At 44.5% G+C, this 26,915-nt stretch overlaps 1 protein-coding gene across 1 annotated transcript in view; it reads left to right on the forward strand.

The window, feature by feature from the left end:
- Positions 1 to 26,915, forward strand: part of LOC144685352 (uncharacterized) — a 160,212-nt gene that overhangs the window by 104,966 nt on the left and 28,331 nt on the right. The window contains exons 10-13 of the mRNA XM_078549761.1: positions 1,450 to 1,500; positions 16,763 to 16,771; positions 17,184 to 17,339; positions 20,625 to 20,739. Coding sequence (XP_078405887.1) covers positions 1,450 to 1,500; positions 16,763 to 16,771; positions 17,184 to 17,339; positions 20,625 to 20,739 — 331 coding nt within the window. The remainder of the gene's footprint in view (positions 1 to 1,449; positions 1,501 to 16,762; positions 16,772 to 17,183; positions 17,340 to 20,624; positions 20,740 to 26,915) is intronic.

Genomic DNA, 26,915 nt, shown 5'->3' on the forward strand with positions numbered 1-26,915 from the left:
AAATGGCCTCGCAAGCCACTCAGCTCAAGGGCAATTAGGGATGGGCAACAAATGCTGGCCTTGCCAGTGATGCCCATGAAGGAATAAAGAAGAAAAAGATGTGTTAACTCCTGGATAACATGAGGAAGTTGCATTGATTAATCCATTTCTCATTGTCCCATTTCCCACCAAAATACCTCAGGTAAAGATGGGATAACAGGGGATTGTGTTACGATCTCTGTGGAGACCAATAATTTTAAAAAGGAAATTTGAACTTCCAGTTAATAGCAGAAAGGAAGTTACAACAAGATTTCATGTTTTAAGCAGTTTCCTGTAAAAAAGAGACAAAAAGCACTTTTGAATAAACTATCTTTTTTGACAACTTATACTTTAAACCTCAGAATGAAAAACTGTCCTTATTTTTGCACAACAGAGACAACACACTTCACAGGTATACATTACACACTCCATTAAGTAGATATTTAAATCTCACAAAATCAGTCCAAAGTGATTTTAAAGGTTGAGTTCTGTACTTTTCCTTTCTTAGCCTGGAACATTTTAACTCCAGAAATGCCATTCATGGTACAAGTTTTCCTGGAGACTTCTTCCTCCAGCTAAACCTAGACAAATATTCCAGTCCAGTTTCAACTCCTCATCAATTTGGTCTTTTCAATCTGAGTGTGAATTCTCACCCACATTCCTGCATAATGAACCATCAAGACTTTTAGCCTCTACCTGCTCTGTTTCTGATTACCAGCATCTGCAGCATTTTGCTTTTATCTATTATGTATAAGGTTGAGTTGACAGAGTTTTAATCTACAAGGGATTCAAGGGTTTTGAGGAAGGACAGTGGAGTTAAGGCCATAATCAAATCAGTCATGATCTTATTGAATGGCAGAATAAGCTTGAGGGGCCAAATGGCCTACTCCTTTTTTTCATGTTCCCCTCTTTTTCCTGTTTTGAGCAATTTTGGATCTCAGCCGAAACACCCATAATTCTACTGATGTCTAAATCCTGAGCTGGAAATGGAGAGGAAGCTCACCTGTCCTGTAATTTCACAAGAGACAACGTCAATTACTTTACGTAATGTAATAACTGAAAACAGCAGCTTGTTGAGTATCTCTGCACCAGGAGCTTTGCTGCATACTCTCTGAACCACTTTAATACTCTTTTCCCACAAGGTAGGTTATCTTACTGCAATCATAATTCTATTTAAAGGATTTATCAATAGGCCTTTGAATAACAGCAATTTGCTCCACAATTTTACATCATTTTTGATCTTTGAATTTAGACTGAACAAGGACATCAAGTATTTATTGATAAGGTTTCATCTGCTTTTGCATAAAACTCCAGTGGAGTTCTAACAACACAATGTCTGTCAATTACCATTTTACACTTTTGAAGCTTTCCTGTCTGTTGCTCGATCAATGTAACAGTTTCCTTCTATGTTTTTGTTATCTCTTGCTCTAGACTTGACTAAACCATCAGACTCCTGGCTGGTCTCCCACGCTCTTGAGCTCTGTAAGCTTGAGGTCATTGAAAACCTGGTGCTTGTGTGCTAACATGCAATAATTTCTGTTCACCCATCACCCTGTTGACATACAATCCATTGAGATATCTCCGATCCTCCAATCTGGCCTCTTGATCATCCCTGATTTTAATCATTCCATCATTGGCAGTTCTGAATTCATCTGCCAAGGCTCCAAGCTCTGAAATTCCCTCCATAACCTCTGCAGCTCTCTACCTCTCTTTTGTAATTAAGGCACACCTTAAGATCTATGAAGCTTTTGGTCATCTGCCCTAATTTCTCCTTATGCAACTTGGTGTCATATTTGATAACTTTCCCTGAATTGCTTTGGGAGGTTTTAATATTTTCAAGGTACTAGGTACAGAAGGACACATTGTGGTAACAACTCAATTTGGTGTTTCTGGTTTTCCAAGTGACCCTCTGGTTCTGTTTGAGGTTTTCATTGTTGAAGAAAAGAACCTTCTATTTATTTAACAGAATATCCTGAAAAATCTCAGCAGGTCTGACAGCATCTGTGGAGAGAGAAACAGAGTTAACGTTTCAAGTCCACATGCCTCTTCTCCAGAGCCTTACGGACTCGAAACGTTAACTCTGTTTCTCTCTCCACAGTTGCTGTCAGACCTGCTGAGTTTTTCCAGAATTTTCTGTTTTTATTTCAGATTTCCAGCATCCTCAGTATTTTGACTTTTATTCTATTTATTTAATGACTTCTAAAATAATAATAGATTGCGAGATGCTTTCCGGAATGTTATGAAGCAAAGTTTGTTTCCAAGCCACTAAAGGAGTTATCAGAGCAGATGAACAAAACTTGATCAAAGAGATGGACTTAAAGGAGTAACTTAAATGAGGAAATAGGGAAAGAAATAGAATGGCAAAGATATTTAGGGAGGGAATTCCAGAGCTTCGGACATCATCAGCTGAAGGCCTGGTCACCAAGGTTCCGCTGGCTATTCAATTCTTTGACTGAGCAGTGAGGCTCAACTTAGTTGAACATATCTCCCAGAGGAATAAGAGCTGCAAAAGTCACAAAATAAAATATAAACGAAAAAATTGAAATATTATGGATGAACTTGATTGGCAAATTTTAGTGTGTGCTTGAATACTGTCCTGACTTTGCATTCAGTACTTCCTGTACTTGAAAGCTCCTTTCAGTAATGGCGACAATGAAACTGTCATTTTTTTAGTTGTAAAAACCCATCTGGTTCATTTATGCCCTTTTGAGAAGGAAATCTGCCATCCTCACCTGGTCTGGCCTACAGTGACACTAAGAGAGGCATCATCAAACATTAAGATGCACTGCAGCAACTCACCAAGACTCCTTAGGCAGCACCTTCCAAACAAACAGCCGCTGCCACCTAGAAGGACAAGGGCAGCAGATACATGGGAACACAAATATACTGCCGTTCTTTCACTGTTGCTGGGTCAAAATCCTGGAGCTCTATCCCTAACAGTACTGTGGGTGTACATTCATCACCTGAGCAACAGCAGTTCAACAAGGTAGCTCACCATCGCCTTCTCAATGGCAATTAGGGATGGGCAATAAGTGCTGGCCTTGCCATCGATGCCCATGCCCTATGAATGGGTATATTTTGGAAATACTCAGCTGGACTGGCAGATGTGGAAAAGAAACAGTTAACATGTCAAATCAATGAACAAGAAAATGAGAGAGATTTAACTGGTATTAAACATGTACAGTGGTAGGTGTTACAAATATGGCATTTTTAAGATTGTTATGTTTTGGGATTATGGGCGGAATTGTCCCAGATTTGCATTAAGTGCGGGGATAAAGGATGTGTTACCTCCCAGCTGCAATGGCGGCTTTTCACGCTGCATTGTCCGCTTCCCGACTCATTAATTATGTAGCCACAGGAAACATGCTGTCTCGCTGGTGGGCAGCCTCTGTATCACCCACTAAGCCATTACCTCACCATTTCCTCATATCGAGCGCCATTTCTAAACTGCAGCTGCGCACACAGTTCTCAATGCTTGCAGCCCAGGACTGCTCCAGAAAAGACATGGCTGTGAAAACCAAGAAGAGTTTGGTGACCCATCACTGGAATGCCTTTCGGAGGCCCACCAAGATGTCCTCCACCCCCACTTTGGCCACAGGAGGTCCATCAATCTCACCACTCCAGCTTGGGAGGTGTTGGCAGTAGTGGTCAGTGCCAATGCTGCACAGAAGAGGTTGGCCATCCAATGCAGAAAGAGGATGAATGATCTCATCTGCACTGCCAGGGTATGGCAACAATCTCATCACTCTAAACTCAAGCACTCACAAGGCCATCATACATTCACTGGCATCTCACTCACTGCCAGCTCAAGGGACGTCACAACTCACTCTCTCACACACACCCTCACATTTCCATCTGGCCTCATGTCCTCTGGAGGCTGCCTCTTCAGGCCTCAATATCATGAGGCCACTTGTATAGATCAACATGTGCCCCCGCGACACACCCTGGGAAACCTACTTACCCCAGTCCAGCCCTCGCCCTGCAGCCTCTTCCCTTACCTGAAGCCTCTTCTCCCCCTTCCCCAAACAAGCCCCAGTCCTGCAGCCTATAGTTTTTTTTTTGATTCGTTCACGGGGTGTGGGCATCACTGGCTGGGCTAGCATTTATTATCAATCCTTAGCTGCCCTTGTTCAGAGGGCATTTAAGAGTCAACCGCATTGCTGTGGGTCTGGAGTCACATGTAGGCCAGACCAGGTAAGGATGGCAGATTTTCTTCCCTAAAGGACATTGAAAATACACTTCCATAGAGACCTGCCTGTGAACCCTCCTAACAATGATGTGGTGCAGCCTGGGAACCCTGGCGCTGATGACCGTGAGTGCTGCCTGAAGCGCGGGAGGCAAACAGACTTCGAAGTCCCGAGTGAAACAAGTCAGCGTGCAATCACATCGACGTGCCCGGATGATCCAGCATGGGGGATGATTCTGGCTGGCAGGGATTATAATTACAGACAGATGTATTAAAATAACATTCCTGATGTCTGGCAGAAGGAAACGCCGACTGCCATTGACAGGTGGAGCAGGTGATTGCAAACTGGTTTCACGACATCGTGAAGCTGATTTTTGGCCTTCCTGCCATATTGTCTACTCACGTCCGCCATGATGCACAACACCAACGTGGTCAGGAACTTCCAGCCTATGTTTTGAATTTTGGGTAAAATGAATGAGTGTCGTGTGACCTGGTCTGAATTCTGCTGACAACAGTCTTGGGCAATGTGGCTGTTAATGATTAATGAGGGGCCCCTTTACTGGGAAGATGATGTGAAATGTTCACAGTTGTAGATAATGGCAGGAGCACCTGTGCCTACAGTGAATAGTCTCCAAAGTTCCAGGAAGGTGTTAAGAATGTCAGGTTTTAAAAGAGGTTATGCTTTAACTGTCTATTTAATTTATAGATAGAATGGGGTTGGGTTCTAAGCGTGGCTAATTAGTATTTCTAGCTGGATACAAAGATTCACATTGCTATGGAGATGGGTTTTGAGAGGGGAAGGGCTCATTGGAAGGAATCATGGGAATGGATTAAAAGATTCTCCTAAAAGATGTCCCTGAATTTCACACAAATATCAGTCTACAGTGTCCAAGAGAGAGAGAAGGAGCAGATAGAGGCACAAGCCCCTATGGTTCACTCTGCAGGAATGTGGGTGGGAGCTTGCACTCAAATTGAAAAGGTCAAATTCATGAGGATTTAAAAATGAGGCTGGAAGATGCGCCTGGTTCAAGCTAAAGGGAGAATTTCCAGGAAAGTTCTGATCGAGAAAGATTGTTCTGGGGTTAAAAGTTACTGGGCTGGGAAAAGGAAAGAATGAAAGTAAAACCTCTGGAGCTAAGAATCACTTTGGACTGTCTGGCAGAATTCAAATTCCTACTTAAGGGACAGTGGACAGTATAACCATAGAGTGGGATTTTCAGTTGTGTTAAAAGTAAAAAGGAAAGCTAAAAGTAAAAAGTCCTGTTTAGATCATAAGCTGCCTACTGAAATAATGGTTAGTCACTGGTACTTACAGTTCGTTTGTTACAGTAAAAGCCTTATAAGTTGAAATTTGTCAGGTTATCCTGTCAGCTATTGACTGAAAGCTCACATTTGTTTTTAGAAGTTATTGCCTTCTACAGAGATTGTAAAACAGGAAAGGAGAGATAGGGGAAAAGAACATAACAGAAATTCTGAGATAGGGTGAAAAACAGGAGAGAGTAAATGAAAACTGGGGTGATGGTGGAATACCAAATGATATGGAAATGAGACAAGTAAAGAAAGAAACATGGGTCAAGATGAGTTGTAAATGGGAATAGCAAAATTAGCACCAACATTCATCAATGGAGCAGCAGTGAATATGAAAATGCTACTTGTTGTTAATCCATAGACTAGTATAAAATTCATCAGTTTTCTGATCAGTTTAATTTAACTATTTATAAGTGAAAATTATGGTGAAGTATTTTGCAACTGTAATATTGTCCATTCTTCCTATAATAGGTAAATTACATATATTTTCTTTTTGCACTTAAATTATTTTAATATTAAGCAGAAATTCTTTGTGGGTCATGGATACAGGATGGGTTCAAGCTGCATCACATATCACTCCGAATAGATTGATTGCATAGTTTAAAATTCTATGAAATGACTTCTGCTACAATCATCACAAGAAGTGGTGGAGTACTTTACTGAAAATGTTTATTGTACATTTTAAAGTTCCCAGTTCCCATGTGTCTGCTGCCCTTGACCTTCTAGATGTTCATGCTCATGGGTTTGGAAGGTACTGTCAAAGGAGCCTTGGTGAATTCCTGCATCTTGTAGATAGTTCACACTGCTGCTACTGTGATTCAGTGGTGGAGGGAGTAAAAGTTTGTGGATGTGGTGCCAATCGAGCGTCTGCTTTTTCCTGAATGGTGTCAAGCTTCTTGAGTGTTGTGGGAGCTGCACTCATCCAGGCAAGTGGTGAGTTTTCCATCACACTCCTGGCTTGTGCCTTGCAGATGGTGGACAGGCTCTGGGGAGTTAGGAGGTGAGTTACTTGTCACAGGATTCCTAGCCCCCAACCTACTCTTGTAGCCACAGTATTTATATAACTAGTCCAGTTCAGTTTCTGGCCATTGGTAACACCCAGGATGTTGATCGTTTGGGTAAAGTCATTGAACATCAGAGGGTGAAGGTTGGATTCTCACTTGTTGGAGATGGTCATTGCCTGACACTTGTGTGGTGCGAATGTTAATTGCCATTTGTCAGCCCAAGCCTGGATATTGTCCAGAACTTGTTGAATTTGGACATGGACTGCTTCAGTATCTGAGGAGTCACGAATGGTGTTGAACAATGTGCAAACATCAGCGAACATCCCCACAGGTCACTATCCTGAGGAACTCCTGCAGTGATGCCCCGGAGCTGAGATGACTGACCTCCAACAACCACAACCACCTTCCTTTGTGCTAGGTATGAATCCAGCCCGCGGCCAGTTTCCCCTCTGATTCCCATTGACTCCAATTTTGCTAGGGCTCCTTGATGCCACGTCAAATGCGGCTTTGATGCCAAGGACAGTCACTCTCACCTCATCTCAGGAGTTCAGCTCTTTTGTCCATGTTTAAACAAAAGCTGTAATGAGGTCAGGAGCTGAGTGGCCCTGGCGGAACCCAAACTGAGCGTCAGTGAACTGGTTATTGCTAAGGAAGCCCTGGAAGAGTAAAGAAAGTGTAGCGGAGGTGGGAGAATCTTAAAAAAGTAGTTAGGGGAATGAAGATGGGGCATGAAAAAACACTGGTGGGCAAGATGAAGGAAAATCCCAAGACATTTTATAAATGTATTAAGAGAAAGAAGATAACCAGGGAAAAAATAGGGACCATTAGGGACCCAAGTGGCAATCTGTGTGTGGAGCCGGAGGACCTATATGAAGTTTTGAATTATTACTTTTCATCTGTGTTCAATATGGACAAGGACAATGTCAGTGTAGAAATCAGGAAGGGGGATTGTGATATACTTGAAGAAATTAGCATTGAAAGGGAGGAGGTAATAACGATGTTAGCGGGCTTAAAAGTGGATAAATTCTCAGGCCCAGATTAGATGTATCCCAGGCTGCCATGTGAGGCAAGGGAGAAGATTTCAGGGGCTCTGACATTAATTTTCAAATCCTCTCTGGCCACAGGAGATGTGCCAGAGGACTGGAGGACAGTGAATGTGCTACCATTATTCAAGAAGGGTAGTAGGGATAAACCAGGTAATTACAGGCCAGTGAGTCTAACATCAGTGGTAGGAAAATTATTGGAAAAAATTCTGAGGGACAGGATTAATTTCCACTTGGAGAGGCAGATATTAATCAGGGATAGTCAACATGGCTTTATCAGGGGGAGATCATGTCTAACAAATTTGATTGAATTTTTCGAGGAAGTGACCAGTTGTGTCGATGAGGGTCGTGCAGCTAATGTGGTCTACATGGACTTCAGTAAGGCTTTTGAAAAGGTCCCGCATGGGAGAATGGTCAAGAAGGTAGGAGCCCATGGGATCCAGGGCAATTTGGCAAATTGGACCCAAAATTGGCTTAGTGGCAGGAGGCAGAGGGTGATGGTCAAAGGTTTGTTTTTGTGATTAGAAGCCTGTCATGAGTGGTATACCACAGGGATCAGTGCTGGGACCCTTGCTGTTTGTAGTTTATATTAATGCTTTAGATGTGAATAGAGGAAGCATGGTCAGTAAATTCGCAGATGACGCGAAAATTGGTGGTGTGGTAAATAGTGAGGAGGAAAGCCTTAGATGACAGGATGATATAGATGGGCTGGTAAGATGGGCAGAGCAGTGGCAAATGGAATTTAATCCTGAGAAATGTGAGTTGATGCATTTTGAGAGGATTAACACGGCAAGGGAGTACACAATGAATGGTAGGATCCTGTGAAGCACAGAGGAGCAGAGGGACCTTGGTGTACATGATCCCTGAAGGCAACAGCACAAGTAGATAAGATGGTTAAGAAAGCATATGGGATACTTGCCTTTATTAGCTGAGGCATAAAATATAAGATCAGGGAAGTTAAGTTGAAGCTGTATAAAATGCTAGTTAGGCCACAGCTGGAGTACTGTGTGCAGTTCTGGTTGTCACACTATAGAAAGGGTGTGAGTGCACTGGAGAGTTCACAGAGGAGATTCACCACGCCTGGGCTAGAGAGTTTCAGCTATGAAGAGAGACTGGATAGGCTAGGGTTGTTTCCCTTGGAGCAGAGAAGGCAGAGGGGTGACCTGATGGAGCTATACAAAATTATGAGGAGCATAGATACGTTGGATAGAAATAAACTTTTCCCCTTAGTTGAGGTGCCAATAACCAGGGGGCATAGATTTAAGGTAAGGGACAGAAAGTTTAGTGGGGATTTTTTTCACCCAGAGGGTGGTTGGAATCTGGAACACACTGCCTAAGGGGGTGGTAGAAGCAGGAACCCTCACAACATTTAAGAAGTATTAGATGATCACTTGAAATGCCAAAGAATACAGGGTTATGGGTCAAGTGCTGGAGAATGGGATCAGAATAGATAAGGTGCTTGATGGCTGGCACAGACACGATGGGCCGAAGGGCCTGTTGCTGTGCTGTATAACTATGTCTCTCTGACTCAAGTGCCACTTGATAGCACTGTTGATGGCCCCTTCCATTACTTTACTGATGAACGAGAGTAGATTGATGGGGTGGTAATTGGCCGGGTTCGATTTGTCCTGCTTTTTGTGTACAGGACGTACCTGGGCAATTTCCCACATAGCCAGGTAGATGCCAGTGTTGTAGCTGTACTGGAACAGTTTGGATAGGGGTTTGGAAAATTCTGGAGCACATGACTTCATTACTATTGCCAGAATATTACTCGTAGCTTTTGCAGTATCCAGTGCTTTCAGCCGTTTCTTGATATCACGCGGAGTGAATCGATTTGGCTGAAGACTGGCATCTGTGATGCTGGGGACCTTCGCAGGAGGCCAAGATGGATCATCCACTTAAGCTCTACTGGCTAAAGATTGTAGCAAATACTTCAGCCTTATCTTTTGCACTGATGTGCTGGGCTCCCCCATCATTGAGGATGGGAATATTTGTGGAGCCTCCTCCTCCAGTGAGTTGTTTAATTCTCCACCACCATTCACGACTGGATGTGATAGGACTGCAGAGCTTAGACCTGATCCGGTGGTTGTGGGATCTCTTAGCTCTGTTTATCACTTGCTGCTTATGCTGATTGGCATGCAAGTAGTCCTGTATTGTAGCTTCACCAGGTTGACGCCTCATTTTTAGGTATGTCTGTTGCTACTCCTTGTATGCCCCCCTGCACTCTTCATTGAACCAGGATTGATCCGCTGACTTGCTGGTAGTGGTAGAGTGGGGGATATGCAGGGCCATGAGGTTACTGCCGGCGTCAATGGAGTTTTGAACAGCTTGCCGCATTTTTCAGTCTCACGACTGTCACGATGGGGCCATTAAATTCCTACCCCCCACTATTACAGGATAAAGGGAGTGAAGACCCAACCTATCTGTATCCTGCACCAATTTCTCTCCCACCAGCCCCTGTTCACACTGATAATCCTCCTCACAAGGAGATTGGGAGCCTTTATTTTCAGTAACATGGAATTAACCATGTTCTCACTTCTTATTTTGACTATTTATTTTGTAGTAATGATACATATTCAGATAACCCTCCTAACAGATACACTGAATGTATAATGGAATTGTTCTGTTTTCCTGAGCAATAGTGAGTGAAATGACAGCAACATGATCAGCTGAATATAAAAAGATGACTGTAATAAAACAGCAATGTTAATAATTGTAAACATTGAATGAAGGAACTGTGATTTGTCATTATTCCTCTTTCTAACAGAAAATCCAAATCATGTTTATTTATTTGGATGAGGGAGATGATATTTCATTAAAAGGATCAGACAATCCTGGAGATGGAAACAAAAAACTACTGCGGATGCTGGAAATCCAACACAAAAACAGAATTACCTGGAAAAACTCAGCAGGTCTGGCAGCATCGGCGGAGAAGAAAAGAGTTGACGTTTTGAGTCCTCATGACCGTTCAGCAGAACTGAGTGAAGTTAGGAGAGGGCTGAAATATAAGCTGGATTAAGGTGGGGGTGGGGTAGGGGGGGAGAGAATTTGAGGGGGGGTGGTTGTAGGGACAAGCAAGCAGTGATAAGAGCAGATAATCAAAAGATGTTACAGACAAAGGAACAGAGAGGTGTTAAAGGTGGTGATATTATCTTAGAGAATGTGCTAATTAAGAATGGATGGCAGGACACTCAAAGTACAGCTCAAGTTGGGGTGGGGTGGATAGATTTAAAAATAATGGAAATAGGTGGGAAAAGAAAAATCTATATAAATTATTGGAAAAAAACAAAAGGGAGGGGGAAGAAATGGAAATGGGGGTGGGGATGGGGGAGGGAGTTTAAGATCTAAAGTTGTTGAATTCAATATTCAGCCCGGAAGGCTGTAAAGTGCCTAGTCGGAAGATGAGGTGCTGTTCCTCCAGTTTGCGTTGGGCTTCACTGGAACAATGCAGCAAACCAAGGACGGACATGTGGGCAAGAGAGCAGGGTGGAGTGTTAAAATGGCAAGCGACAGGGAGGTTTGGGTCTTTCTTGCGGACAGACCGCAGGTGTTCTGCAAAGCGGTCGCCCAGTTTGCGTTTGGTCTCTCCATTGTAGAGGAGACCGCATTGGGAGCAATGAATTCAGTAGACTAAGTTAGGGGAAATGCAAGTGAAATGCTGCTTCACTTGAAAGGAGTGTTTGGGCCCTTGGACGGTGAGGAGAGAGGAAGTGAAGGGGCAGGTGTTGCATCTTCTGTGTGGGCATGGGGAGGTGCCATAGGTGGGGGTTGAAGAGTAGGGGGTGATGGAGGACTGGACCAGGGTGTCCCGGAGGGAATGATCCCTACGGAATGCCGCCTGGGGGAGTGAAGGGAAGATGTGTTTGGTGGTAGCATCATGCTGGAGTTGGCGGAAATGGCGGAGGATGATCCTTTCAATGCGGAGGCTGGTGGGGTTGATAAGTGAGGACAAGGGGGACCCTATCATGTTTCTGGGAGGGAGGAGAAGGCGTGAGGGCAGATGCGCGGGAGATGGGCCGGACACGGTTGAGGGCCCTGTCAACGACCGTGGGTGGAAAACCTCGGTTAAGGAAGAAGGAGGACATGTCAGATGAACTGTTTTTGAAGGTAGCGTCATCAGAACAGATGTGACAGAGGCGAAGGAACTGAGAGAATGGGATGGAGTCCTTACAGGAAGCGGGGTGTGAGGAGCTGTAGTCGAGGTAGCTGTGGGGGTTGGTAGGCTTGTAATGGATATTGGTGGACAGCCTATCACCCGAAATTGAGACAGGTCAAGGAAGGGAAGGGAAGTGTCAGAGATGGACCATGTGAAAATGATGGAGGGGTGGAGATTGGAAGCAAAATTAATAAATTTTTCCAGGTCCCGACGAGAGCATGAAGCCGCACCGAAGTAATCATCGATGTACCGGAGAAAGAGTTGTGGGAGGGGGCCGGAGTAGGACTGGAACAAGGAATGTTCCACATACCCCATAAAGAGACAGGCATAGCTGGGGCCCATGCGGGTACCCATAGCCACACCTTTTATTTGGAGGAAGTGAGATGAGTTTATGGAGAAATTGTTCAGTGTGAGAACAAGTTCAGCCAGACGGAGGAGAGTAGTGGTGGATGGGGATTGTTCGGGCCTCTGTTCAAGGAAGAAGCTAAGGGCCCTCAGATCATCCTGGTGGGGGATGGAGGTGTAGAGGGATTGGACGTCCATGGTGAAGAGGAAGCGGTTGGGGCCAGGGAACTGGAAATTGTTGATGTGACGTAAGGTGTCAGAGGAATCACGGATGTAGGTGGGAAGGGACTGGACAAGGGGAGAGAGAAGGGAGTCAACATAACCGAGAAATGAGTTCCGTGGGGCAGGAACAGGCTGACACGATCGGTCTGCCGGGACAGTTCTGTTTGTGGATTTTGGGGAGGAGGTAGAAGGGGGCCGTCCGAGGTTGGACGACTATCAGGTTGGAAGCTGTGGGAGGAAGATCTCCAGAGGAGATGAGGTCAGTGATAGTCCTGGAAACAATGGCTTGATGTTCAGTGGTGGGGTCATGGTCCAGGGAGAGGTAGGAGGAAGTGTCTGTGTGTTGACGCTCAGCTTCCACGAGGTAGAGGTCAGTGCGCCAGACAACAACAGCACCACCCTTGTCAGTGGGTTTGATGACAATGTTGGGATTGGACCTGAGAGAACGGAGTGCAGCAAGTTCAGAGAGAGACAGATTAGAATGGGTGAAAGGAGCAGAGAAATTGAGACAACTAATGTCATGCCGACAGTTCTCAATGAAAAGATCAAGAGAAGGTAAGAATCCAGAGGGAGGGGTCCAGGTGGAGGGAGAATATTGGAGGTGGGTAAAAGGATCTGTTGAACGGGGAGAGGACTCCTGCCCAAAGAAGTGAGCACGGAGACGAAGACGGCGGAAGAAGAGGTCAGCATCGTGCCGAGCCCGAAATTCATTGAGATAAGGGCGCAAGGGTATGAAACTAAGTCCTTTGCTGAGCACTGAACGTTCAGCATCGGAGAGGGGAACGTCAGGGAGTATAGTGAATACGCGGCTGGGGTTGGGATTGGAAGATGGGGTGGGGACGGAGGGGTGGAGGGTCCCAGATGGGTGTTGGTGTCGATGAGTTGTTGGAGCTTGCGTTCCTTAGCACTTGAGAGAAAGTGAAAAAGTTTCTTGTTGAGGCGTCGGATGAGACGAAGTATCCCTGTTGCCTGGAAATGGAAATCACACTCAGGGCAAGAAATCCAACAGCTGGTTTCTTTATATAAAACGAGACTGGGCCAGTGGGATGCAGAATGGAGCGAATACTTTAGAGACAGTAATTTGTATAATAAGATAAAAGAGGATTATGGTACCAATCTGAAAATTAGAAAACCCACATTTAAACTGGCAGGATTATTCATCTTGATTCAAACCCAGCCAAGCAATAAAATCCTCAAATGGTACGAAATATTTGGGATCAAAGGTGAGTGGAAACAACGTCCAGCAATAAAATGGTTCTCTGTAAAAAATGTAATTGTAATCAGGAGACTGAGGAGCAAGTGAAAATTATATCTCCTAGTGCAGAGTACACCGCTTATTAAAACAATCAGAGGGAAGAGGGTGTGTTGGAAACATGTTTCCATAGAATAAGTCCTTAAAAATGTTCCAGTTTTAATCTGTTCTCAATGTGCACGCTACATTTCAATTAGATCACCCTAAACATGCACAGGAAGCCAACTGAGGATAAGAGTATTTGAGATCCCAAACCTGAGACCAAGATCGTTGTTTACCAGGCAGCAGTGATCCCCTTGTTTCTACATGCTTCAAAGTCTTGGACAACCTACAGCAGATACCTCAAAGTACGGGAGAAGCACCACCATTAACGCCTTGTCAAGATCCTCCAAATCCATTGGCAAGAAAGGTGGCCCAACAGCTGTGTCCTCTCCCAAGCCAGCAATAAAATGGTTCTCTGTAAATTTAATTGTAATAATGAGACTGAGAGGATCAAGTGAAGTTTATATCACCCAGTGTTCACTATTTCTCCTGAAATGTTCAACACGAGTAAATGCATATCGATAATTTTACCAGATTCTAGTAAACTGAGTGTTATTTTGTTATTTGTTTGTAAATAAATAGGAAGTAATTGTTGTGGGAATGTACACCTGAGGTGACACATTTTACTGCAGCACTGCAGTCATGTGCTGCGCAATAATGCATCAGTCCACCAGCCACATGGAGAGCTGAAAGAAATACACCAGAGGAAGCTCCAGTGTTTTGAGTCTAAAATGTGATGATTTTTACTTATGGGAATTAGGAGATATAACATGGTGGAAGCAGGTTTTCTGTGAGTAAAAATCCAAACGTTTTAAATCAATTTAATTCACTGAAAAATCAACGTGAATTACTGCCAGGGAGAGAAGGGGAGGATTTTCTCCCCGTCGGGCAGGCTCGGCGGGAGCGGGTGCACAGTCGATTGCTGCCCACAATCGGCTGCGTGCCGCCATTTTATGTGGGCATGCCAATTAAGGCGTTATGCATGCCTGGAAGCGCTCAGCGATACCTGTGCGGGCGGGTGAAGGAGGGAGAGTCGGGGCCTGCGCTCTTTCGTGTATGTGTTGATAAATGACCTTAATAGACCTTTGACAGTTTGGCGGGTGCGCATCCGACTCAGGCACACGCCCTCCGAATTGAGGATCAGAACGACGCGTGGTGGCGTCGGGACGCACGCCCAACGTCACCGCGCGTCATTTTACACGTTGGTGAGCGGGGCCCACCCCTGAATGCCGACCAGAAGATTCAGACCACAGGAAAACAAAATTGACGCAGCTGCAGCAATGTACATAAAGCTCCAACCCAGGGTGAATTGAAAGGCTGATGATGTTGTACCAGCATTTGAGAAGATTAAACAAAAGTGTGAATTGACATTCAGCAACGTTCTAAAAAGATAGTGAAGAGGAAAGGGTCATGATCAGCCACATCCTTTTGTGGAGAGGAGGAAAAGGGTTAAATTTATTTAAAAGCTGTGGGCTGAGTGAAGACAACAGCAGAAACCCAGACAAACTTTTTGCCAGACCTGCTGAGTTTTTCCAGGTAATTCTGTTTTTGTTTTGGATTTCCAGCATCCGCAGTAGCTTTTAGCTTTTTGTTTTTAAACTTTTTGCAAAGTTCAGTCCACATCTCTAGCCAGCCAAAGTCAAATCATCTGAACTACCGGTGTGAATTTCAAGGACTGAGGCAGGAATCAGGTGAGCCTGTTGATGAAGCTGTAATGAGGTCTAGAACCCAGTGTTCCTGGTGGAAACCATACCAAGCATCAGGCAGCAGGTTATAGCTGAGTAAGTGTGGCTTGATAGCACTGTTGACAACCCCCTATATTACTTTACTGATGATCTCCAAACTCTCAGATACAGTCTGTCTTCACTGGAAACAGAGAGACTCATCTCAGCAGAACAAGAGGAAAATTGATCGGGTCCAACTAAATGACACAGTCTATCTGATAGTCAAACATGTTGCAGTAGAGGATGGGAAATTTTATGTGTGAGAAGTGAGGGAAAATGGATCCATCATTCTCACAGGAAAGGCACATTTTTCAGTGGATAAAAGTAAGCACAGTTTTCACACAGTTGATATTAAACAGTTACTAATATATATTTTTATTCATTCAAGGGATGTGGGTGTCACTGGCTAGGCCAGTATTTATTGCCCACCCCTAATTGCTCTTGAGAAGGTGGTGGTGAGCTGCCAATATCAAACGATTATTTATAATCCCATGAAAGCATAAGAATTTTCATAATATTTTTCTGGTTAATTATAAGGTAGGTTTATGGGGTTAAGTATAGTTGGGTGTGTGTGATTTAATTACATTTGGAGTCAAATAGACTAAGTTTGAAATCATCAAAAGAAGCTGGGTTCAGCAGCAGAGGAACTGAGGCAGGGCTGAAGTCGGGTAATGTTACAGTGGTAGAAATTGGCAGTCTTAGTCGTTGCACAACCACATGGTCGGAGCTCACCTAGTGGTCAAATATGACACCAAACAGGGAACAATCTGCCTCAGCCTCACACAAGTTGCTCGGGAGAGGGATCGAGTTGGTAACTACGGAATGGAGTTTTAGTGGGGGAAAAAGTAGCTTTGGTTTCCTCAATGCTTAATGGGAACAACTTTATGCTCATCCAGACTGGATGTCATTTAAGCAGGATATGTACACTGGTTGTGCTGCTGCTTACACTGGTTTTAATAATATCAAAGAGAGAGTTGAGAGTTCAGTTGATCAAATCAGTTGCTGAAGAAAGATTGTGGTAAACAGAGGGCCAAGGGTTAGAAGGTTAGGATTTTGAAAGGGCCATATTGGACGTGAAAGGAATGCCTGAAGGAAACCATCCTTCGATCAGTGTCAAATTCCGCAGTGTTTTGCTTTTATAAAATTCAACATGTCCTGCAGCTGCCACCAGCAGGACTCAACATTGCTGACCAAAATTCAGAATATTGGGCCTGTGATGGCTTCATAATAAAAATCAAAAAGATTTCATTTTTAGAATTTCCTGTTGTCTTATGGGTATTATATTCACCCAAGTTTATAATGTTTAAACAATTCATATCTTTGACAAAATCATGATCAAATGACATTATGATAATCTGAACTTTGATGATCATCTAATTGTGGCAGCAAATTATTTTTAATTTTCTCTGTACCTCAGCAACAGTAAAATTCTAACACATTGTTCTCTGTCTCTCTTTTGCAGGTTTCTATGGTGAGAGTTACACTCTTCATCGATCAGGCACAGATCACAGTGAACTCTACCTGATTTGCAATAGTTATTACAATAGGAATTATCACATTTGCTCCACTGCTGCTTGGAGCTGGAGGCCACATCATCCTTCAAATCAGGAGAAAGAAATAGCATCTGCATCGGAATATCAGCCCATCAATGTAAACAGAACTGACTTTGGGAATTGACTGGTCCCCACAGAGACAAATTTTAATCAGTGTGAGGATTGTCCCCGTGCTGTTTGAAGATGATGGAGTTTACACATGTTCCCTGGCTGGAAAAGCATGGGTGACGATTACACGAATCACAGTTAAAGGTAGGAGACAGAATGTTGCTGCTGTTATCAATGATCAAGCCATTGTTTAAAATGTAAATGATTTTCTTGTTTACACAGTGACAGCCGAACCATCTGATGCAGTGACTGAGGGAGACACCGTTACCCTGACCTGCTCTGTCTCTGATGCCACTGAATCAATGAGACTTGTTTGGATCAATAGTGATGGCAAAACTGTTGTAGAGAAAACATTGAAGGAAGAGAAACAGGAACAGGGTTTGTTACAGCTGTTTATTCAGAATGTCGACCGAGACAGAAGGAACTGGACATGTGTTTTGTTTCATCAAAACACACCCAAAATTTTACTTCCATATTAACTGAATGTTAACAGTATATGTCTCAGATTATAATCTTTGTAATCCCCATCCCAAGTTTTTAACTGCATATTGAAGGTTAACAGTAAGTCTTTCAGATTTGTTCTTTGTAACCTCCATCGCAAGTTCTTGTCACTGACCGGTCTGTCATAACTTTTCACTTTTCATGTATTTTTGCACTCCACGTTGTTAAGAGTCTCATAGGTGTTGCATTGAAGGATCAGCTGGTTGACCAGAGTACTTTCCTTCATCCCTTGTCTGTATTTATTCCGATAATAACAAGGTTGAGTCCATGAGGGTTCTGCCAGAACATAGAAAGTGAAGGTATATCTCCGATTTCCCCCTTGAGGTGAGAATTGGGACTTGGGCCATTTCCTGACATCGCGATCCTGCCTCCTGGGTGGCCGTGTCCTCTCACTGTACATTCCCCTGTCAGAGTCAGGGGCAGGTTGGAGTCGGGACCATGACCTCCCAAAGCAGGTGATTGCCGAAGCAGCCAAGCAGCCTCTGTTCACTGGGACATTGGCCCAGCTCTGTAAATGAGTTTGGGGCTTCCTAATCTTCACCCCACCTCTACCTCCGTAACCACCCCTCATTCCCCATGCCCCATATTGCCATCATATCCCCTCATCCTCACTATACCCCTCCATATACCCATCCATATGCCCAATGCCGACCCTCACCTCATGCACGCTCAGCCACCCACCTCACACCTTCATCCCCACATTCCAAATTACTCGCACCCTCATCCTTTCACCACATCATGCACACTCACCCACCTCCCTCATCCATTCACCCCCATGCTCCTCATCCACCCTTTACCTCCACATGCCCACCCACCCAGTATCCACTATGTGCTGAACTCTTGAGCTCTTTCATAATATTGGGAAGTCTTTGCAACGCTCCTGAAAGTGGCATGATAAACATTTAAGAAACTACTTTAAAAAATCCTCTGAAGTGGTCATAAAACTGTTAACAAAAGTAAACTCACAGGCCTGGATTTTCATCTTTCAGATGGTGATCACTCATTGGGCCATTTCTCAATATTGCGATCCCACCACCTGCTGGGCAGTGCCCACCAAGCCCCCCGCCCCCCACATGCTATTTTCATTGTGTGGTGTTAGGGGCCACCGCCTCCCAAAGCAGGTTGGAAGTGGGAGTGGAGGTAGGCGAATGCCAATTTAGAAGGCCTGCCTCTGTTCCCTTGACATGGCCCAGTTTGGTAAATGAGTATAAGACCCCAGAATCCTCATGTCCTTCCTCTCTCACCCCCATGCCATTGATGACCCCTATGCCATCTATGACCACCACCCCATGCCACTCATGCCCCCCATATCTCCTTCATATCCCCCATGCTCCCGTATATCCCTACAACGCCCTATGCCCACTTGCCCACCTCCATGTCTGCTCACACCATACAGATCCGACTCCGGTGCTCGCCCACCGAACTGAAGATCACAATGACGCACGGTGACATCAGAACGCCTGCCCGACGGCACCGCGCATCATTTTATGCGTCGGCGAGCGGGGCTCACCCCCCACGCTGACCAGAAGATTCAGGCCATGGTCACAGACAGTAGTGAACATATGAAGTAGAGATTACAGGCAACAGTGAGCATCTAACATGGAGGCTGTACCTTTAACTCTGCAGTCTTACACATGGTGATGTCATAGCGATGTCACTATGCAGCTTCTTAAAGGTACATGTCATTGTCCGCATTAGCATGCGTACAATGCCACAACATCCCCCTTTTCCTGTTCGATAAAAAAGAATAACTTAGTGAGAACATACATGACAGAGAATATAAGACATGGCAAGACTGAGTCATGGTGTAGAGTCTTTCATGCTGGCTGGCCAATTAAAGGCCTGTCAGCATGTGATGGGCCCCCACATTGGGGAAGGGATGCCAGAAGTGGCGGGAGCATGGCAGGTGCCAGGTCCAAAGGGAACCCATCAGGGGGTTTTACATCAGCTGAGGCAGCACACTGAAGGCTGCCTGGAGTTCCACAGGAGGCACAGGGAGCTGTCCAAGCTGAAGGTATGGCATCAACGTCTGCTTGACATGCCAGGTAGGAGTGCAATGCAGGCGGGCATTCTGCCCCCTAGCATCTCGGACCAGTGCCTGTGCAATCTTGTGGAGGCAGTGAGTGTCAGGCGGGACATCCTGATGCCGCGAGATGGCAAGAGGAGACCACTCCACCAAACGAAGAAGACCTGGGCAGAGGTGCAGCCCAGGTCACTGGGCATGAGGTGGTGTACCGCATCTGGATACAGTGCCAAAAAAGGTTAAATGATCTTCTGCACTCAGCAAGGGTGAGGACTGATTTGGCATGATATTGTGTGCAGAAGCCATGAAGGGTGGTTGTCCTTTGTGGCACTCAGAGGTGTAAGATTCAGGGTGACAGGAGACACATCTACCTGTGCCTGCTAAGGGTGGTAGATCAGACGAGTAGCCATTGGTGCCTATTAGGGTCAGGTATGCCAATATGACAGGCACTTCAACCTGCTTCCCTGGGGGTAGTGTGGGGGGGAGCGAGCTTGGTATAGTGTTCCAAGTAGGAGGTGGACTAATGAATGGACCTATCTATGGAATTCATTGCCACAGATGACCGTGGAGGCCAGGTCATTGAGCGTATTTAAGACCGAGATAGATAGGTTCTTGATTGGTAAGGGGATCAAAGGTTATGGAGAGAAGGCGGGAGAAGGGGTTGAGAAAGTTATCAGCCATGATTGAATGGCGGAGCAGACTCGATGGGCCGAATGGCCTAATTTCTGCTCTTATGTCTTATGGTCTTATGGATCTTTGCCTGTCCAGGAGCAGAGAAGCTGTAATGCCACTGAGTGCACAGGAATGGGTGGTAAGGTGGTCAACATTCTTCATCCTGAGCAAATGTGAGATGGACTCCCTAGCGCTTGAGTGTGAGTGGGCACCAAGGTCATCAGGTCACAGAGAGGCAGGCATCTCAGAGGAAGGTAAGAGTCCAGTGGACAGATGCGGGACAGGCAGAGACTGCAACAATGTAGGATCCTCTCATCTCAAAAGATAACTTCTAAGCAAGAGTCCCCAGTGATCCAGCAATGACGATGCCACCATGATGCTGTTGTCCATAATCTCACCAGGCCGCCTAGCATGCATATTCAATATGTGATGATCGATACCACTGGCATATTGCCTTCCTCCCTCAGATGCATCATCCTCCAGGGGCACCCAGGACCCTGAGGACCTTCAACTGACACCGGAGGAGGACCCCCACACGCAGATCCACCCACATCACACCCTCGCTACCAGGCATCAGCTCAGGTAGAAGGAAGTTGGTGGGCTGTAGTTCGTCAGCTCAGATGGTTATGCGCAGTGGAGAGGTAACAGCACATACGCATGAGGAGCTGGTGGAGGGAGAGAGTGCCCAGGGCACCAGTTATCAGAGGACTGGTGGAGACCAGGATGATGCTGAGTCTGAGGCAGATGATGAGCCTCTGGAGTCATCAGTAGGTGGCAGATGCTGGATGTCCATTGGGATGTACAGGAAGATCTGATGGGCAACGCTGAGGGTCTACATGCCATGTTCTCTGTCATTGGTACTGTGTTGACCTGAGTACTTAGAGCACAGCCTCCTCCATTGAGAGTGTGATGACTCTCAAAGAGAGGCAGCTCCAGGAATGGAATCAAGGGTCCCTGGGGTCGCGCTCGGACATGCACGCCCACACAGCGGCAGTGACCTCAGGAGGTCACTACCAGTTTGAGAGTTGGATGAGGCACCAAGTCTGTCTGCTAAATAATAAAGTTTTTACATAGCGTACAAACATATCCCCACATGCGACTCAGTCACATGAAGAGGGACATGTAAAAAAGGATGTTAAAAATGTTTTATTGTTTTTATTAGTTATCATTGGAAACCTCACCCCATCTATGGATGAGGCTGTATGGCCTATTCCCCTGCCCGCCAGCCAATACCCACAACTTAATTAATTACTTCAGGGCATTAATAGGCTTCTTAATTGTTGGCGGGTGCACTGCCGCCTCCCACGCGTACCCATCGATTGAAAGATCGCAAGAGTGCACGATGACATCTGGATGTTTGTCCAATGTCATTGCGCCCCAGTCCACTCCTGTGTGGGTCAGGCGTGTGCTCACCGGTGGGATGAAAAATTCTGCCCACGGTGTCCCTAGAGAGGCACAGCCTCCTGCAGCACTGAACCTCAGACATGTTGAGGTAGCTGGATCGCTGCCTGGCAGCTGGATAGTGGCGTCTCCTGTGGTCCTTTCCACCTTGCTCTCCCTGCTGGCCCTGCACCCCCTATGCCTGTGCCCCTCCTCCCACAGGTCTCTCCCTGCAACACTGCCTGCTGACACCTGGCCTCCTCTCCCTTCTACCCCTCTCTTCTTCCTCAGAGGAGGTCCCCCCAGCGGAGTACACAATCCCAATCTGCTGAAATGCAGATGGCTCTGTCCCGTGTACTGAAGGCTGCACTCGGCACAAATGCTCCAAGAGAGTTGACAAAACAAAAGAGTCCTCAAAACAAAGCCAACAAAGCAAAAACTTCAGAAGAAACCACAATAAAAGGTCTGAAATCTCAGCAATAAAGCAGCAGCAAACTCTTAGCTGGACTCCTGACAACTCACACAGGCAATGCTCTGCTCGCATTTTATCCCACACTTGGATGTGAAAAGTGAAAAAACGAGTTGCTGCCTGCCCTTGTTGCCTGTGCAATGAACACAAAATTGAATGGACAACGTAAAATTCACTTCAAATGCACTTTTAATTGTCTTATGTGGCCCATTAATTGTCGGTGGGCGTGCTTCTGTGTCCCGTGTGTGCCTGCCGACTGAAATATTGCACGAGTGTGCAATGATGTCGGGACGTGTGCCCGATGTCTTCTTGCGAGATTTAACGCTGTTCCAGTCGGGCATGCTCCCGGTACTGGCGCATAAAATTCGGGCCTCTGTGCCTGAATCATCAACAGTCTGACCTGTTTGTGGTTCAGCATGCGCGATGAGAATGTGCCAACAGTTCCTTCTGAGGATCTGTCTGTTTGACATCTCAACCACGAATGACTGTGGCTGTGTACAGTTTCGCAGTCCCTTTCCTTGTACCATCTTTGTGCGGTGATCTGGTATGCACACACTTTAACCTACGTTCAACTGTGTCTCTCCGTTGCAATAGAATATCATGAGCTTCCATCTGGATTGCGAATAGAAAGGACAGGAGAGAGGTATGGACTGCCTCAGAAACATCACAATTGATGAGTGAGGGTAGACCATCTCCTTGTGGTGTGGCACGAGGATTGAGCATGGCGATTTGAAAATCTTACTTGGTTGCATTGCACTTTATAAGTGATGCTTTGACTGCCTTGATGGTCTGTTCTGCAAACCCGCTGGACTGAGGGTAGTGCGGAAATGATGTGACGTTTTTCACACCGTGTTTTGTGCACACGACCTGGAAGGGATGTCCTGTGTTATGACCACAGCCGGTGCTAATTGCTGCACAAACCAAATCCCAGAGGGAAACTTGACTTATGGGCCATACCCTTTTTTGGTATTCTGAAAATGAGAAGACATTCTGATCTCAGCAGTAAAAAGTCCGTCACACTTTTGGGATTTTAAAGATTAAAAGTAAAAGTTTTATTAACAAGAATAAAAGAAAATTAAGCACACAATATTACAGTTGCACAATTAAGGTTAGTCTCACAAAACATTCCCCAAAAAGACTCTCCACTTGGTCAGACCCCCAAGTAAACACCTTCCAGACAATACTCCCTAATAGATGTTTAACTATAAAAAAAGTCCAGTAATATTACCCATGGCAAATTGCTGTAGCTTTAATAGAGGCAAACCACATTCCCTTTCAACTTTCTCCCACTTTGCTGTGGAATCCAAACTTCAGAATAAAACTGCTTGTTGCAGCCAAAAGCTTTTCTGGCTTGACTAGATGGCTGGTTCAAACACCACCTCCTCCCAGCCCAGAGCTGACAGCTCCCAACTCAGCTTCAGCTGCTACCAACAGTTCAAACAGCTACATCTCCAACTGCAGCTCAACAGCTATCCTAAGCTCCCTGCAGTAACTCTAAAATACATTTTTCCCCTTTCATCTCAGGTTCCATTATGTTCACAACTCTTTGAAACTCAAATCCTTCCAAATATAAGATCTTTCATGTTTCCATCTTATCTTTGCTTTCGGGTCCATATAATATAATATCCCCCCCTTATATTTATCTATGGAACTCCCGAAAGATGCAAACATGTTTATTTCTAACCTCTGAGTCCCCTTTGATATTCAAACAAACTCTCAACTTATCTAAAAATGCAAATACTAGATCTAATGTAACACCTCTATCCTGTTCATGTTTTATGCCCCCTTGACAACCTGTCTCATATTAATCCCTGCCCAGCTGAATTAAATCACAACACATACACACACAGTCACACAGAGCCTTTTCCACAGAATAACACAATATTCCCCAAAAATATTGCTTAAAAAATCCATATCTCACACCTCCCTCCTTGACAAAAAATGAACCATCATAATTCCAAAAAGATGGTTTCATTTTTCAACCCATTTCTTATTCCTTACCACATTTAAGTATGCAAACAAAACTATTATGCTATAGGGTACATCTGTTAAACATTAAAATATATACAAATCTTTTGTAAAAATAGAGTTCATTCCAGACCATTCTCTATGTGCCAATATCCAAGTTCGATTGAATTTTAAATTCTTGACAATGCACCTGCTGCAATCAAACTTTCCCATCCAGCCACATGTATAATTTGTTTATTGAATGATTGCAATAATAAACTCCACTGAAGCAGTCTTGCGTTCTTGGCCTGAAACTTTTCCAGAAAACTCAAAGGATAGTACATATAGTATAGTCTCTGAAGAATAGTTTGCAACATATACTTCAAAATGCTGCAAAGCTAACACCAACCTTCAAGTCTCTTTCTCTATAGTTGCATATTTCTTCTGGTGTACATTCAACTTTCATGGGAAATGTCCTACCGGCTTCTCATTTCCCGTTCACCTTCTTGTAGCAACACAGCATCAACACCCACATCACTGGTAAAATCAGGTGCTGATAGAACAGGTGTACTTGTACAACTTCCAAGCTGTCAAATGCATCCGGACACTCCAGTGTCCATTGGAATTTTCTGTTCTATATTAAGAATCCAGTCAGTGGAGCAACTGCACCGCTGAGGCTTGGCACTAATTTCCAATAAAATCCTAGAAATCTCAAAACTTCCTGTTTTGCTGTAGACACTGAGAATTCTACAATAACTTTTACTTTTGCATCTCATGGGGCCACTTGACCATGTCCAACAGTGTGGCCGAAATATGTGGCTTGCGGTTTTGCAACTTCACTTTTAGCCAAATGTACAACCAAATTGGCTTCCTGCAGTCGATCAAACAGTTCCTTTAAATGTTGTAAATGTTCCTCCCACATTTGACTGAATACTATTAAGTCATCAATATACACAGCACAATTGCTCCACCCCTCAGCCACTTTGTTAGTCCCTGAAATGTTGCTGTTGCAATATTCATACCAAACGGCATTACTTTGCTTTGATATAGACGATCCAGTGTCACAAAAGCTGATGTCTCTTATGCCCTTTCCGATAAGGGTGCTTGCCAATATCCACACACCAATTCAACCTTTGGTGATAAACGTTTACTGTCCCAATTTCTCAATACAATCCTGCAATCATGGAACGGAATATGAATCTGCTTTTGTTTCTGCATTCACTTTTCAGCAATCAATACATAGTCTTTGTGGTCCACCCAGTTTCGACACCATTACAATGGGCGAACTCCATTTACTGTGACTGGGCCCTATGATGTCATTTTGTAGCCTGAATTGAACATATTTCACACTTGAGCTAATTTTCCTGGATTTAATTTGTATGGGTATTGCCTTATTAACTCTGACTCCCCCACATCAACATCATGTCTAGCATATATATATATATATATATAAATATATACAGTATATCATGGCAGCAATACTAACACTTTATCCCCAGCCACAGAATGATGAGCCTTTGCTCTCTACTCTGCCTTTACCTTCATTACTTGTTGGGGTATCTTTAAATATTTCCTAGCAAGCTCACACCTATTACTTAATCTCTCTCTGAATTTCATCACAAAATCCAGGAGAGTTCTTTCAGAGCTTTGACCCACTAATTTCTCCTGAATCTGTTTGAGAGGTCCCCTTAATTCATGACAATAAATTAACTCAAAAGGACTGAAATAAAAGCAAAATACTGCGGATGCTGGAAATCTGAAACAAATCGGACTGAACGCTGCTGACTCATTAGGGGCGTCTCTAATAGTAAACAACAAGAATGGAATCCCTCGATCCCAATTATGTGGATAGTCTTGATTATGTGCTCTAATGATAGTCTTTAAAGTCTGATGCCACCTTCCTAAGGCACCTTGTGATTCAGGGTGATAGGCTGACAACCTACATTGCTTTATTCCTGCGCTGTTCATTACTTCTTTAAAAAGCTGTGACATGAAATTCAAACCCTGATCCGACTGTCTTCCTTTTGGTAATCTATAATCTAGTAAAGAATTGGGCTAACTCCTCCACAATCACCTTTGTTGTAATTTTCTATAAAGGAATTGCTTTCATTATTTTTAATACATTTAAAAGTCGAAGCGATCTCCCTGAAGCTGCACTTAGCCTCAGGGAGATGTGCGCTCTTTCGTGAGCATGCGCAAAAGAGCACACTCTCGCTTTTGGGGATTCCCCCGCCCACATAGGGAGCGCATAGCGCTTCCCAGTGGATGTCACGCTGGGCGGGCTTTAATTGGCCCACCCACGTAAAATGGCGGCGGGGCCCGCTTCGCTGGTGGGGATCAGCTCCGCACCCGCTGGAGATTGGGTTGGTCCCGCCCACCTGACAGGCAGAAAATCCTGTCCTGGGAGTTTGCCTGAGCAGGAAATTGTCAATTTACATCATGCAGTGTGACAATATTTTAGTATCTAAGATTTTGAAATAAAATAATAAATTAAATGTGCCATAGTTAAGTGTTATTTTTAAAATGGAACTTTCTAAAGCATGTATGGTAGCACAGTTGGATATGAATAATTTCAATAAAATGGCATTTATCAAAATAGGTGCTTTTTTGAAATAATTACCTGTTTCAGGCCTGTGGCTGTTTTGCACCTTGATAGTTAATGTCTTCCTGGGCAGCACAGCCAAGATTGGGAATTTGCCACCTAGGGAATCTCAGGTGTGAATCTGTTCTTTACCAGTCTGGTCAAGACAAAACCTTTACATCCGGTTTATTCTAACGTAGATAATGAATATCTCCCTTTTCATTCAGTCAGAGCTGCTCACTTTAGTTCAAAACCATTCCACCCACAACAATCTGTGAAAATATGTGCAGATATATAAACTGTGATTAAAAAAAGAAACTCCAGGATAATTTTTCACAAAGATCCGGTGCTCTGGCTCTCATGTTTAAAGCGGAATATTTT

Source organism: Cetorhinus maximus, chromosome 10 (genome assembly GCF_964194155.1).
Source record: "Cetorhinus maximus chromosome 10, sCetMax3.hap1.1, whole genome shotgun sequence".
Lineage (NCBI taxonomy): Eukaryota > Metazoa > Chordata > Chondrichthyes > Lamniformes > Cetorhinidae > Cetorhinus > Cetorhinus maximus.